At 37.9% G+C, this 16,851-nt stretch overlaps 1 protein-coding gene across 3 annotated transcripts in view; it reads right to left on the reverse strand.

Annotated features, from left to right (window-relative positions):
• The window catches only part of usp54a (ubiquitin specific peptidase 54a), a 135,132-nt gene that overhangs the window by 84,415 nt on the left and 33,866 nt on the right, over nt 1–16,851 (reverse strand). For all 3 annotated transcript variants that reach the window (XM_072583575.1, XM_072583576.1, XM_072583577.1), the window contains 2 exons: nt 4,939–5,951; nt 412–504 (listed from right to left, as the gene is read on the reverse strand). In XM_072583575.1, the coding sequence (XP_072439676.1) occupies nt 412–504; nt 4,939–5,082 (237 nt within the window). In that variant the 5' untranslated portion in view covers nt 5,083–5,951. The remainder of the gene's footprint in view (nt 1–411; nt 505–4,938; nt 5,952–16,851) is intronic.

Here is a 16,851-nt window from a genome sequence, read left to right on the forward strand (position 1 = left end):
CTAATATTTACAGACTAATTAACACAAAACTTTTCTTAATGTTTATGATTGCCTTTAAATGACTTCAACTTGAAAACAGTACAAACTGCAAGCACAGAATTCCTAACTGCTGCTTTCTTTTGCATTCTTACTGTAAAAATAATCAAACATTTTAGATTGGCAACCAAATCCTGCATGTTGGTTTACCCTTCAAGATTTTATTATGTTGAAATCTGCTCAGTAATATTAACTTCAAATGTTACCAAAACAACAACATTAAGTGGGGTTCAATTTCAAAGAATTCTATGCTTTTGTCCCCTCCCAAATCATGGATGCAACGCAAAACAAATAGCAATAGTTAAGAACTTCAAATTAAGATGATCAAACAAATTCAGATTACAATAAACAGCATAATACTTAAAAAAGTCCTACCTTGAGAGCACAAAAGATGCAGGAATCTCCCATACATTTGTGAGTGGTTATCTGTCTGAAACTCCTTCGAAAAATATCAAGGTGCCAAAGGACCTTTAGAGAAAGGTTTATTGAAATAAAGTTAAATTCTTCCATGATATATCAAGAAGATGATTTTCACCACTCAAATTTAGAGAAAACATATGTAAACTGTTTCGTGCCTACAAGTGTAAAGAGAAATGACTGATGGATGGGAGTTCACTTTCAAGTGAAAAAATTCTCTAAATTCTAGTCTAGTTAGGAAACAAAGCAAATTAAGATTGTTCACAGGTCAGCTGTTTCTACATTAATATATGTCAAGGGTGCAGCTGATCTTTTATGAATCTGAAAGGTATTGTTAAGACTTTAAAAAAGACAGGAACCTTTAAGAACAGGAAAATGCTTTGGGTAAACAAACTCATTTCCAATTTACATACACATCCTTGCACACTTGTATAAAAATGGCATATGCATTCTTAATGTCTATACCAAGTCACAGTCACCGAGCTTTTTAATCTTGCCAGCCACAAACAGAAAATTGAATTTACTTGCCAATGCTGCCCAGTTAACTAACCCAGTTACTTGAATGAATGTGTGCAAAACATGTAGCAAAAGCAACAGCACTGACTCGTGTGAATCAGTATGAAGCATTTAGTAAGAATGAGGGAGAGAAAGGACTCCACTCAAAGTTTATATTCATTTCAGTTTGTCTATCCTATTCTCCATGCAAATGGGATTTGTACGCTTCAACTGTTGAATTTCATTACAAAAATAGTTGTCACATTACTAGAAATATCATGTCTTGATTTTAACAGATTTAGCAATAATTAAATTCCTACATTTTAAGAGGTAAGCAATCCTATTCTTTAAAGTACATTTTGAACATTCCTTTGCAGTTAGTAGTACAATATCGTTTTTATATGAATTAATTTTAGACTAAAAAAGTTGTAGCATTTCACACAAATATTTAAATACCATGGCTCAAACATTTTAGAGGCTGGGTATTCTGCCTGAGACTCAATTCTGAATTTTCCAAAGCCTATCCATTAAAGTCCAAGTCATTAAATTGATGGAGGCAGGAGCATAATAATCATGTCACTCGACTTGTAATCAAGGATCTCTGGTTAATGGTCTGGAAATATATAAGGTTGAAACCCACCAATGAAGGATCATTAAAATTAAATTCAATTAAAAATTTCAAATTAAAAGTTATCCCATGCAACGGTGACCATGTAACTACTGCTGATTTTTTAAAAACTCATTTAGTTCACTGGTGCCCTTCACAGACGGAAATCTACCATCCTTACCTGGTCTGGCCTACACTTGACTCCAGATCCACAGCAATGTAGTTGACTCTTAACTGTCTTCTGAAATGGCTCAGCAACTCACTTAGTTTAAATACAGTTACGAGCAAGCAATAAATGCTGGCATATCCAGCCGTAACTACATTCCATGAAAAGGAATCAAAAAAGCTCTGTTTGCCTGGGCGGGTGCAGTTGCTACCATACTCAAAAGCTTTCCTGATCAGCACTTCAAATATTAGCTGAAACATCAATCTATGAAGTACTCTGTTCAGGAATCACTGCAGAAACTTGCTAAGACATCGCAGGCTAACAACCCCAGTTGGCACTTGCTATTTCTCAGGTAAACCAGGGCTGTACTCACTCAGATAGACTCAAGGTCCTTTCCCAAGTCACATCGCAAGAATTATATTACGTTAATGCTAACCACCAATGTGCATTTGTGTAGCACCTTTAAATTAATGTATTGAGCAGACAAGAAACAGACAGTAATCCTGAAAGCATGTGAAAATCAATGATTCACATGGAAAACAAAACCTGGAAAACAACTACTTTTGCCAAGAATGTCTGCACACTCCACTCTAAACCTCTCATCAGCATAACCCCACTTTCCCTTCACTATTTTTCTGCTTCAACTATTTACCAAACTCACCCACAGAGCAGTGACTGGAGCAACTTGAACAACCACTTGTTTTATTGTATCCTGGAGTTTTGTGAAAGCTTCAACAGTCTCGATACAATTATTATTTTCATCCCACACTAACAACTCATCATTCATAATTTAACACCAGTTAAATCCCCTGAACCTTCTTTGTTCTCAGGAACAAAACCCTGTTTTTTTTCCACATGTTGCCAGTCGCATCACCCCACAGGCCAGTAATATAACTGACATTTTTAAAATTAGACTGTTAAGCCACATGTCTTGTACTTCATTTACATATTTCTGTTCCTCCAGCGCCAGCTTTGGTTGCACTGATGTTTTCTGGAACATGACAAGCAGCTCAAAACATGTAGTTCATGTGCCATGTCAATGGCTGTCAGCTAGCAACAAACTATCTAAAACATTGGGGAACGTGTAATGTCAAAATAGCAATATCTTGACCTGAAACACTTCAATCAATTAAGCAATTTTCATAACTAAGTTATTATCTCTTCATTCCATGGCCTTCGCTGACTCACTACCTTCACTACACTCAAAAATAGCTCACTTCCTTCACTGTTAGAACCTGACATACACACACCCAAACTTTCTACAACAAGATTCTGAAGGCACTGTTACATTCTCCTTATGTCCTTACAATCTCATTAATAGCTAAGCCACTGGCATCCGGAAAATGAGAGGAGATGTACCATGCATCTCAAGCAGAAAACAAAATAGTTTGTCTTTCATTCTGCATGTTGTGTTAGCAAAACAAATTGCAATCGAGAAAAATAAACAGCTTACTTTCTCGTTTGCAGAGTTGAAGGATTCGATATTTCAAGTATGCTACTTGGAATCTTTGCTGATCCATTGTTTTATTGGTGTCCAAACACAGCCCTATGACACTTGGAGTAACTCAGCAGAGCTCTTCATCTGAGATAAAGCAGTAAACATACTTGCCATAAAAACAGAGGAGAAAAACTGGAGGTTCGTCAATGGCGGAAGAACATCACCACATCCTCAATCAATTTACTTGTCCCTACTGCCTCAGATGCCAAAACAAGTCAGACTCACACCAACTCTAATTCCAAATCATTTAATATTGGAAGTAAAGCACTATAAAGCATTTCAGGAAAATTGAAGTTGAACCTTCAATAAGCTTTCAATTGAATTCATTAGAAACTCAAAATAGTAAGGCACAGAACAAAATAATAACTTCATTGGAGAAAGCTGATCTTGATTTGTTTGAAGATGCAGGCAGTTACAACAAGTGATGAAATAATCACTCTCTTCGGATATACAGTGCACAAAGAGGACATCGACCCAAGCAGGCCACTGTTTATGCTCCACTTGATCATTCCTATCCTTCTTCATCCAATTCTCATCAGTATTACCTTCTGTTCTCTTCTTCTTTCAAGGCTTCTCTAGTTTAGCACTAAGTGAGTCTTTAATATTCATCTCAACTATTCCCCATTCTAGCAAATGCCATGTTACTACCATTAAAATAAATTATTTTAACTTGCCTATTTGAATTCTTGGTGACTATCTTAAATGGGTAGCCTTTGATATTCCTCTTCCATAAACATGAAAACACATTATGTCTACTCTCTCAAAAATTCCCAAAATTTTGAAGATCTGTGTTAGCAACTCAGCTTCTCATTTTAACAGAAAGAGCCCCAGCCTTTTCTAGGGATAGGCAATACATGGCTGGACAGTGATGTCCATGTCCCACAGATGAATGAAAACAAAACAGGTCTATCCTTCCAGCTCTGGTATTATCCTTGTAAGTCTTTTTTTGCACCCTTGAGGGACTGCGTAGCTTATCACAATGTGGCAACCAGAACACTGCACAGTTCTCCAAGTGTGGTATATCTAAGATTCAATACATGCCTTTTATTTATTCATTCAAGGGATATGAGCATCATGGATAAGGCCAGTGTTTATTGTGCATCCTGAGTGGTCCTTAACTGAGCGGCTTGGTAAACCATTTCAGAAGGAAGTTGAATGTCAACAGTGTTGCGAGGAGTCTGGAGTGACACACACCAAACTAGGTGAGAGCACATTTCCTTCCTAAAGGATATCAGTGAAACTGATGGGTTTTTGCATCTACCCAGAAGTTCTAAGATAACCATTAACGATGCTAGCTTTTTATCCAATATTACTTATTAACCAAACCTAAATTACTCAGTTTCCGAAGTTGACCTTGGTATAATCTCTCTACTTTTCATACTATTCCACTGAAAATAAACTTTAGTGCTTTATCTTGATTTTGCCATGGAGTTGTGTACCCATGTGCAACTGTGTGATCAATGTCTTTATATATCCAGATCCTGCTGTTCCTTTATTCCACAAATTTTATGTTCTCAGTACATAAGGTGCTCAGTTTTCTTCGCAAAACATTGTTACTCACACATATCTACATTGAAATGCATACAACTTATTAGTTATATGCTCAATCAAGCATATTAACACATTCTTGTTAAAATTAAAACAAGACAGTTGAGATTGTAATTCAGCTGTATATATATATCCTACATAAATAACCATGCATTGACCAGAACTACTCACCTGTAATGCACTGTTGAGAAAGCAGCTATTTTGCCCAGGCGCATTCATCAGTCCCTTACTTGCTGCAATAGAGGTTGTGCTCCGTGGCAAGAACATATCCTGAAGGTTATTGTTTGGTGTGAAATAGCCCTTCCTCCAGGACATCTTGGCTGACGTCTTTTAGAATTTGATATTAAATGTTCTATAATAGAATTGCCTTTTTTTTCAACACTTAACCAAAAGAAAAAACAACTCATATTGAATCACAAAAGAGAAGCTTAATGTTGATCAGACAGTCCCTCAAATTGCCATTAAAAATCACAGTAGGGAGCAGACATTCACTAGTCACTACTTGCAGTTCCATGATAAAACTATAGCTCAAAAGTAGACTCCAAGCCAATGTTTTCTTTTGTACAGCACAAGTTTTAAAACAGTATCTCACATAGCTTCATTCTGTTTTTGAGTAACTTGTTCCAAATCTCTGTGCAGCATGGTACAAGGAGTTGCTTAAATTCTGAATTCAACCACAGTATCGTGAACTCGCAGAACTGGAATTCAGCTTTCACAATGTCAGAGTGAAATTTCTTCACTCACACTCTTAAGTGGATATTTCCATCACTTGGCGAAAATTAAAAATCCAAAGAGAGTCATAGTTGTAAAGAACTCAGCTTTCAGTACAATTCTTCAAATACTGTAAACACAGCACCACACAAAGATCTTTTAAAAACACAAACAAGCCAGCTTCTGCCAGAACACTTGGAAGCGTTGCGTCATGTACTCATTTGTTCAGTGTTCTGCCAAGCATTCTGGCTCGCCTATGATTAAGCTTCCTTGATAAGATAGCTATAAACTCATTGTTTTGAACCTGCAGCCACAATCTCCACGGTACATCTTAATCCTTTTCGAGATCATTAATCAACTGTTTGAAGGTTTATATGGGCTATGTCAGCGTACTCTGACCAGATTCGCTTCCCCAGTGGAATCTGCTCATCTGCTAAACTGCTTGGATCAGCTGCTATTCATTTGACAAAGGTCTGTAAACAGAAAGAAAAAACACATTAGATTGCTTCCCATTGGTTACTTGTATAGCTCGGTGGTGGTAAAATTTGATTTATTTAATTTCAGCAATTTGTACAGATTCTGGGTACAATGTCTGAAATGTATTCTCACACTGCATACATCCATTAGCATTATGCTGCAGCTTCCATGAAGCATGTCACCCTAAAATAAAACAAAATCAATTTTTACAAAACCTAACTCAATGTCTTCAAAAAAACAGCAATTCATTTATCCAATGAAAGCAAAATTGCTCACACTTTCTTAAAGCATGTCAGCCTCTACTGCAAACAATTGACGCTTTAAATATAATGACTCAAACACCAGCGACAGACAGCAAGTCACACCATAATGAGGTCATCAGTAATAATATTTGACTACACCAGTTGTACTGTGAATACGCGCCCAAAGCACTCCACATGCTTAGCAACACCAGATAAAATTTGCAGAAGAAATAGGGTTGCATTTAAATATCAAGGTAAAACATCCCTGTCAACTTAAACCTTTGTGAGCATTGATGGCATACAGAATCAATTACCAGGAGCCAGAACCCAGTAAAAAGGGAGACAACTAAACATGTATTGTCATTATCTCCATACTGCAGTAACTGCGTCATTTTCACACATATGTCTGCTCAGCTTCCTTATACTGTTACTTCAGTAACTTCTCTCAGCCATTTGTACCCACATTTCTGAACTAAAAACAAGATGAAACTGAACAATGTTTCAAATTTTTTAAAATATTTCTTGGACAAAAAATGTCTGACATGCTCATTCTAAGTAGTCTGCTCCAGAGAAGTTTTGTCTTTGCTTAATTCAAATTTATAGATAGAGTCAGCATAGCAATGTCAATAACATTGTGAAATGAGAATTTAGTGTTCATAAACTGACTTCATACAATATGAAAGAAGCAACAAGGAATTAAGATCAGACTATACTTTGTATTTTATTTTCCACTGATGTTGGCAACAAAAACACCTTGTTTTACTGTTATGAGAATTGTATAAATGCTACCACTGATAATGTAATTGAATCTAAATTGAAAATAATTCTCCAGTGTTCTTTTTCCGCCAGATTATGTACCACAGATTCCAGCAGATTAATGAGAACTTCACTTAATCTGCCCTCCATTTTTCACTAATTTAAACAAAATAATTTTATAGTGAAAATATTTACTATGTTACCCATTTTTGGAATAATGGTAACAGACCACCAGTACAATCATGCCTCATTTTGATCCTGCATATCCAACAGACAGTTCCACATTGTTCCATCTCTTAACTGCAATACCTGAAAATAGCTATCTACTTTGCTATCCTCATGTGATCTCAGTAGCTGGAATGAGTCTTTTTAAACCAGATTTAGTAGATTTAAAACTGTTTGTTTTAATGGCTTTTACATACACACGAAAGCTATTAATTGGGAGAACATGAATTACCAAACAGGATGCAACTTCCCAAAAACATTGGTCAGCAAGGAGAAGGTTTAGTTTCACGGACAAGAGTTATAAAGTGACTTTGCCTTTGTTTACACGTTAGATTTTAAAACTGAACATATTTCAACTTTGCTGCATACTTTCAACCAGATTGTTTAGGAAGAACATTGACACAGGAGGAGGCCATTCAACCCCTCAAGACTACATTGATATTTAATCAGATCAAGGCTGACCTGTACATCAACTCAATTTACTTTTACTTGCCTTTTGTCCAAATTCCTGGACGATATTACCAAACAGAAATCAAAAAATTCCGTCCTAATTGACAGGCAAAAGGATTAGAGGGGGAAATGAAAAAGTATTTTTCTCCAGTGAATAGTCAATGTCTGAAATTTGTTGCCCAGTTTTGTAACTGAGATAGAACCTGTGAACCTATTTAAAAGCTACCTGAAGCAATGTAACCTGCAAGTCAACAGTGCTGGCAAGTGGGATTAGAATGGGCAACTCATTTATTTCAGCTGGTGCAGACATGATGGGCAGAATGTCTACTTTTTATGAAATAACTTTCCAATGGTTAAACATTTCAATGAACCCAAAACAAACAGCTTTCTTTGGGGGGAAATTACTGCAGATACCGTAATCTGTATTGAAAACAAAAAAATGCTAGAAGCTAACGCAGGTCAGGCAGCATCAGAGCTGATGAAGAATGAGCTAGACTCGAAATGTTAGCGTGCTCTCTCTCTCCACGTATGTTGACTGACCCACTGTGATTTCCAGCATTTTTTGTTTTCAGCTTTCTTTCAGGAATGGGACAGGTGACAAAAACAGTTACAAATTTCCAGCACCATTTGCATTAAGAGGAGAGTATTTATTTTGTATCCCAAATGGCTAAGTTACTTTAAGATATTGCCCTTCCTAGTTCTGGATATCCAAACAAGAAGCAATAGTTTTTCAATATCTATTCCTAGCAAATGTACACATTTTAAAAACCTTGAGCAGATCAAAGGTCAGCCATCCACATTCAAGGAAATAGATGTCAAGTTTGTGTAACCTACTCTAACAAATGGATCCTTTACGCCTCAACATGATTCTGATCAATCAATGGAATATACACGAACATTGCAGACTCTTGGTGCCCAATCAGTGACCCAACTGGCCTCTGATGAAACCTCTAACAGCTGACATGTCCTGGTCCTCATGGGCTATATCCTAGGACTTTTGAAGAAGTAGCAATAAAGTTAGTAGATATACTGGTAGCAATCTTTTAAGAATTCAGATTCAGCAAATATCTCAGAGGATTTGAAAAAGGCCAACATAACAACCTTTTCAAAAAGGAAAGGAGATAAGAACTGGTTCGGCAAGTTGGCTTAACATCTGTCATTGGGAAAATGTAAGAGTCCGTTATAAAGGATGTATAGCCGAGCATTTACACATAAATAATATAATCAAACAGAATCTGTACGGCTTCATAAATTGGAAATAATGCCGGACAAATTTTTATGGTTCTTTGAGGAGGTAACAAGCATGCTAGAGGAAGGGGAGCCAGAAATGCAGCAAATTTGGACTTTGAAAAGGTTATCAATAAGATACCACTCATGACGTTGGGAATAGCGTATTAGTGCAGATACAACACTGGCTTGGAATAGTTAGCCAATGTTTTGAGACAGCATTTTCAACATAGCAACCTGCAATGAGTGTGGCACTATAGGAATCAGTGCTGGGGTCACAATTATTGGCGATATTATATTAATGAATTGGATGACTGATGTTGATGTACTCTTGCCAAGCTACAGATGGTAAAGGCGAGTAAGTGAGGAAGACAGAAAGAGTTTACACATGTACAAAGACAATTGGGTGAATGGCAAAAACTTGCCGATTGAATATTATGGGGGAAAACATGAGGCTGTGCACTCTGGAAGAATAGAAGAGCTGAATATTATATCTGCAAAGACTGCACAAAGCTACAGATGAGGACTTTGGGATCCTTGTGCATAACCACAAGCAAACAGCAAAGTTTAGTAGATAATAGGGGTGGCAAATGGACTGTTGGTCTTTTTCAAAGGGAATGGAATATAAAATCCGAGAGATTCTGCTAAAACAATACACGGTGCTAATCATACCACACCTGGAATACTGTGAACAATTTAGATTCTCTTATAGAAGAAAAAATGTACTGGCATTTCACAGAAACTACAGAATTATAAGGGATCTCCAATTTACAAACATTCAACTTCTACATGTTCGTACTTATGAAACCCATTCAGGAACATAATTTTAAAGATCCGCATATGAACAATTTCTGCACTTACGAATGGCTACTTTACATTGTCCTACATTGTGTTCAGGCTTGCATACAAATCGACTTGTAAACTGACTCATTCACAACCCAATGACTGCCTATACATTATTTCATTTGTAACACTTCAGTTCTTTTTAAGCTTTTCCAAGTTGTTCCTTGGCCGTTATTTCCAAAATTAAGAAAGTGTGGAGAAAGCACTTGTGGAAAATTTCATTTCAACAACAGGGAAGTAGATTGAGCCAAGAGCTGGAGATTTACCAATTGTGCATGCATACCACCAACACTCTGCCACTATTATCAACATCACTGGCAAAGGCAGCACTTATTGCTCCCTTGAGAAAGTGTCTGAGTTTTTTTAATGAACTACTGCAGCTTGTGTGGCAAAGGTGCTTCAAATATAGTGAAAGCACAATGCCCTTTGATTCCAGGAAGGTCAACACAAAAAGGACAAGCAGTTCTTGGCTCTCTTTGGTTGAAGCTCAAGAACACACTTCTGTTTCAAGCACAGAACCATTAACCATGATTTTTTGTTAAATAAAATCCTCCATTTTACTCTTCACAATTGACTTTGTAGCCATCACACACATTTAGTCTTATATCTTCACTCTTTTGGCTCTCCAGATATTTAAAATGTGCCTTCACAATATGGGTTGAAGCTGCCTGTGTAATTGTGTTTTGCATTCTTATTGACTATTCAAGCACCCTAACTTTTCCATCCCATCATCAAACATGCTTGTCTTCACAACTACTGAGTAAATTATTTTCAAAACAATGAAGGATAAGGAGACATTTCAGGAAGAATCCATTTTTGCCTCGGAGCAACAATATCACAAAGATCAACTAATATATATTGGAGGGAGACCAGACTAGTATTATAAATAAAAATTCAAAACTGTCACAGTTACCAAAGAGCCTAAATCCACCAATTTACAAATAATTTTTAAATATTAGAAATAGAATTGACTTGCAAAATTATAAAACTTGTACAATTAAAAAAAACATTTGAAAGCCCAGCAAGTACAATATCACGTACAATTACAATGAAATTAGTCTGCAACCCAAAACTCTTTGCAACTCCAACAGCAAATTACACAAATCCACAAATTCAAAAGAAATAGTTTCAATATTTATGTTAAATGCAGCATGTGGAAGTTAATATTTATACTTTCTAGCTTCCAGGTCAAGAGGTTTTGCTGAATTCTTCAAAGAGCTGGCACAGACAGGACAGACTGAGCAGTTTCTTTCTTTGCTGTTATCAGTCTAATGGCTGAACAAAGATAATAAGGTTAAAAATCACATAAGATAATAAGAGTACTAAAGTTTCAGAAATTATAGAATGTAAAACTTAAATGCAAATTAATGCTTTTGCAGAGTGCAGTCAGCAAGCATTATTTACTACTTAAGTTAAAGTTCTCAGGTCACAATTCAATACTTAAGTACAGAAAGCCCTGTAGATCTCCCTCCTCACTGTTCTCTAAAGACTTGCTGAAGTTTTAATATTAGTTGTAAGCCAATCTCCTATCATTACATCATAAACAATAGTGAACTAAAGCAAGTCCTATCTGAACATTCTGAACCTAAGAACAAGGAGCAGGAGTTGGCTGTCTGGCACTTCGAACCTGTTCCGCCATTCAATGAGATCATGGCTGGTCATTTCATGGCCTCAGCTCCTCTTATGCACCCACTCTCTATATCCCTTAATTGTTCAAAAGCTTAGTTACTTTAGCTTTAAAAACATTTACTGAAGTAGTGTCAACCACTTCACTGGGCAGGGAATTCCATAGATTCACATCCCACTGGGTGGAGAAGTTCCTTCTCAGTTCAGTCCTAAAGCTGCTTCCCCCTAATTTTGAGGCTGTGCCGTCTTGTCCTACTTTCACCTGCCAGTGGAATCATCATTTCTACATCTATCTTATCGATTCACTTCATAATTTTATATGTTTCTATAAGATCCCTCCTCATCCTTCTAAATTCCAGTGAATATAATCCCAGTCTACTCAATCTCTCCTCATAAACCAATCCCTTCAACTCCAGAATCAACCTAGTCAATCTCCCCTGCAGCCCCTCTAGTGCCAGTACATCCTTTCTCAAGTAAGGAGACCAAAACTGCATGCAGTACTTCAAGTGTGACCTCACCAGCACCCTGTACAACTGCAACATAAGGGGTTTTTAAACTCAACCCCTTTAGCAATAAAGGACAAAATTCCATTTGCCTTAATTACCTGTTTTACTTGTAGACCAACCTTCTGTGCTTCATGCACAAGGACACCCAGGTCCCTCTGCATAGCAGCATGCTACAACTTTTTACCATTCGAGTAGTAGTCCTTTTTGCTGCTATTCCTGTCAAAATATAGGACTTCACATTTATTAACATTGTATTCCATCTGCCAGACCTTTTCCCGCTCATTTAAAGTATCTATGTTACTCTGCAAAATTCCAGAGTCTTCTGCACACTTTGCTCAACCACTCATCTTAATGTCATCTCCAAACTTTGACACACTCCACATGGTCCCCAACTCCAAATCATCTATGTACTTTCCGTACTAATCTTTCAGATGATATCATGGCACTTGCAATGGAATCAATCTCCAGACATGGTAGCTTAGACTAACTTACATTACCATACACAGAAAACAGAAGTAGGAGCAAGCCACTCTGCTGCTCAAGCCTGCTCCACCATTCAGTAAGATTGTGGCTGAACATCAAACTCAGTACCCTGGCCCCGCTTTCTGCACATACCCTTTGATCTCAAAAAATTATATAATACAATCATAGTAAGATAACTTTTTTCCTGTACTCTCACACTGAAGATTAACATACTATGTGTCTTCTTCACTGCTAGCTATAATTGCATGCTTATTTTCAGTGACAGGACATCCCAGTCTTGACACAACTTTTGTTTCCCAATCTATCGCCATTTAGATAATAAATCGCCTCCCTGTTTTTGCCAAAGTGGACAACTCATACCTATCCACATTTTACTTCATTTACCATGCTTTTGCCTAATCACTTAACTTCTCCAAATCACAATTAAGCATGTTTGCAACTTCCTCACATAGTCAGCTCCCACCCAGCTTTGAATTGTCTGACAAGTTGGAGATATTGGGTTTAATTCCCTCATCTAAATCATTAATATTTCTTGTGAATAGCTAGTCATAGAAATGTACAGTCCAAGCACTGCTCCTTACAGTACTCCACCTGACACTTGTTGCCACTCAGAAAAGGACCCATTTATTCCTACTCTTTGTTTCCTGTCTGCTAACTAGTTCTTTATGCATGTCTGTATACAACTCTCCTTCCCATGCTCTTTAATTTTACATGGTAATCTCTTGTGGGACTTAATAAAGTCTGAAAGTCCAACTAAACAACACTCACTTGCTCTCCCTCATTAACTCTACTCGTTACATTCTTGCAAAATCCAACACATTTGTCAAGCAAGATTTCCCTCTTGTAAATCCATACTGACTATGTCCGATCCCGTCAACATTTTCCAAGTGCTCTGCTATTCAACCTTTTATATGGAGTCTGTCATTTCCCTACTGCCAAAGTCAGGTTAACCAGTCTATATTTCCTTGTTGTCTCTCCACATTCCTTTTCAAATCATGGGTTTTCTCCAATCTATAGGAATAGTTCCACAGTCAATAGAATCTTGACAGGTGATCACCAATGCATATACTATTTCTTAGGTCACTTCCTTAAGTACTCTGGGATATAGGTAATCACGCACTGGGAATTTATCAGCCTTTAGTACCAATATACCCAATACCATTTTCCTACAAATACTGACCTGGTGGTCCCCAATATTCTTCAGACATGATTGCGTGTCCTCCTTTGAGGAAGACATTACCAAAATATGTAGTTGATTAGTCTACCATCTTTGTTTCCCATTATATTTTCCCCTGTTTCTGACTGTAAGGGACCTACTTATTTTCCGCCTACTTTTCTTCTTCAACTGTAGGCATCTTTTGCCATTAGTGTCTACGTTCTCCACAAGCTGATTCTCATACTCTACTTTCTCCCTCTTAAACCCTTTGTTGCCCTTCGCTGAAATTTATACTGCTCCTAATCCTCAGGCCAGCTGCTTTTTTTGTGGTCAACTTGTGTGCCCCCTTCTTGGATCTAATACCATCCTTAATTTCCTTTCTTAGCCATGGTCAGACCACCTTTCCTGTTTTATTTGTTATGTATCAAAATCTGCTGCACCAATCTACAGTTAACTACCCTCAAAATTTAGTTACAGCACGATTCTCTTGTGCTGGAGTTCAGACCAGCTAAAACAGCCAATAAAGCACATGCATGCCTCAAAATCAGAATACAGATTGCTGTAGACAGCATGGGTTAAGGTTTGAATCACATTCCTTCCTCAAAACATCTTCAAGGACAGCGTCCATCGGCCTTATTTTCAAAGTACTCCACAGCATAGATCATGTTTAACAGGGCACTGTGGTACCAACTGTATTTCGCTCCTTGGAAGGATAAAATCCCATGCCACGTGGTTCCCCAAGCCATGTAAGCCATTGCACAAAAGCAAGTTTGCTGCTTCTTCCATAAAGATTTCTGAAACTTTGGCTTGAATGCTATTACTGTCTTAAAATGATTAAATAGGATTTCAAATATTTTGAATAAACTGCAAACTCAATTTCATAAAATGTCAGTTTGGATATTTATGATTGAGAATTTGCCAATTTCTTTTTACCTTTCACTCAAACTGCTTGTCTTCTCTGATCATTTGACTGTGCATTTTAGACTCTACAGCACTATTTGTTTTTAACTAAGTCTTTTAAGTAGTTAGTCTTGCTATGGCAAGTAAACAAACAGTGATTTCCAACTGCAGCACAATTACATAAATTTTCCTGACATTGCGTTTTAGAATTGCACACTGGCCAAATTATCATAGCCAGTTGTACACGTATAAAATGGCAAAGTGAGAGGTGTGGCTTGTTTACAAGATCAGCAAGCTTGTAGGAGCCATATATTTAAGATGCACTCCCATGCCTCAGACTGAAATCTAATTGTAGTTTACTGAAAGCTTGAAGACATAATAAGGTATTACAAAAATGCAGTGTCATTACTTTCTTCCAGTTAAAATCATTGGATAGAGATTACAAAAACGAACATTAGCTGCTTCTACCTCTTTCCCCTGAATTCACCAAAGTGAATTCCGGTGCTTCAGTTAAAGTCAATTTTATCAAAATCCAGATCAGAAATGTGAGCCAATTCCTTTGAATTCTATACGACACAATGCCACTTCACAATTCAACTGATCAGCTGGATTTTGATTCATGCCATCTGAGAAAAGCAACTCAACCAGTCCCCCTCCTGTCTTTTTTCTCTTAGCCCTGCAGGTTTTTATTTTTCAGATGTGATTTATTATCTTTTGAAAGAGGGATTTGTTCTGCGCTGTTTCTGCTGCAGCGAGATTTTGCCAGTGGCATTGGAATATCTGCTTCAGAAGCAGTAGATAAACAGCTTTGAGCTCCATAAGTATTCTTTTTAAACTAGCGCATGTTTTGCTTGAAGAGTGGACCAAGCAAATCCCATCTGGAATGCAGCGCCTTACACTTGCCTTTAAATAAGATAAAAGTTAGGGTCAAGGCTATCACCTTGATATTTTGAGGGGGCTTGATCTGGTCCATAATAAAGGATCCCAAATATTTGCTATGTGAGCAAATTCTTCCACGTGTCAACTTTGGTTCTTCGATCATTTCCCTAAAATCTATATCCTCTGGCAACAGTTTCTCCTTTATGAACCAGAATTCTGCATCAATTGTGTATTTGCCTATCGGACCAACAGATTCACTCCTCCCTAGAACATCTTGACACCAAGAACAGTTACGTAAGAATCCTACTCATTGACTACAGTTCAGCCTTCAACACTATCATCCCCTTGAGATTGATTACTAAACTTAGTGATCGCGGACTAAGCCCCACTCTCTGCAACTGGATCCTCAGTTTTCTGACCCACAGGCCACAATTAGTGAAGACTGGAGACAATATTTCATCCTCACTAACACTCCTCTGGGTCCGATGTTGAGTAAGTACTCAGCCCCCTATTGTACTTACTATATGCCCTTGACTGCATCGCCATAATGCCATTTCCAAATTCGCTGATGACACCACCATAATTGGTCAAATCTCAGATGACAACGGAACAGACTATAGACAGGAGGTGGAAGACCTGGAAAAATGGTGCACTGAGAACAACCCAGCTCTCAATTCCAGCAAAACCAAGGAACTCATTACTGAATTTCGGCAGGATGTTACTCATGCACCCCCCCCCCACACACACACACACACACACACACACACACACACAACACCCACACATTAACAGCAGAGAGGTGGAAAGAGCAGAGAGTGTCAAGCTCCTGGGAGCGGTCATTCACAAGCTTTCTTGGACTCTTCATGTGGATGCACTGGTTACAAAGGCCCAACAACGTCTCTTCCTCCTTGGGCAGCCGAGGAAATTTGGCATGATGGTGAATACCCTTGCTGACTTTTATAGAATTGAGAGCTTTCTGTCTGGATCTATCACTACCTGGCTTGGCAACCGTACTGTTCAAGATCGGAGACGGTTACAGAGAGTGATGAACTCAGCCCGGACAATCATAAAGGCCAACCTCCCATCTATAGAATCCATCTACCAGGCCCGCTGCCCAGGAGAGGCTGCCAACATTCTGAAAGATCCATCCCACCCTGGCAATGCTTTTCTACAACCTCTACCTTCGGGGGGGACGGGGGGGGAAGGTACAGAAGCCTGAACACACACACACCAGCTAGTTTCGAAGCAGTTTCTACCCTACTGTTGTTAGAATACTGAATGGACCCACAAACTTAACATTTGCCTCTACCTGTGTTTTGGTGTTTGCAGCTGTTTACCTATTATTTACTTACCTATGCTATTTAACTCTGTGATCTGCCTGTATTGCTCGCAAGACAAAGCTTTTCACTGTGCCTCGGAACACGTGACAATAAATTCAATTCAATTCAAATCTCCAAACAATTACACTGCAAATGAGAAACAAATACAAGTATATGTATGAGACAGCACCATTATTAACAAGGCATCTCCAGTGTAAGAAGTGCTCTAATATAGACAAATGGTATAAAAACATAGAACAAGAGTTGACCACTCAGCCAATTAA

Source organism: Chiloscyllium punctatum, chromosome 13, assembly GCF_047496795.1.
Source record: "Chiloscyllium punctatum isolate Juve2018m chromosome 13, sChiPun1.3, whole genome shotgun sequence".
Taxonomy (NCBI): domain Eukaryota; kingdom Metazoa; phylum Chordata; class Chondrichthyes; order Orectolobiformes; family Hemiscylliidae; genus Chiloscyllium; species Chiloscyllium punctatum.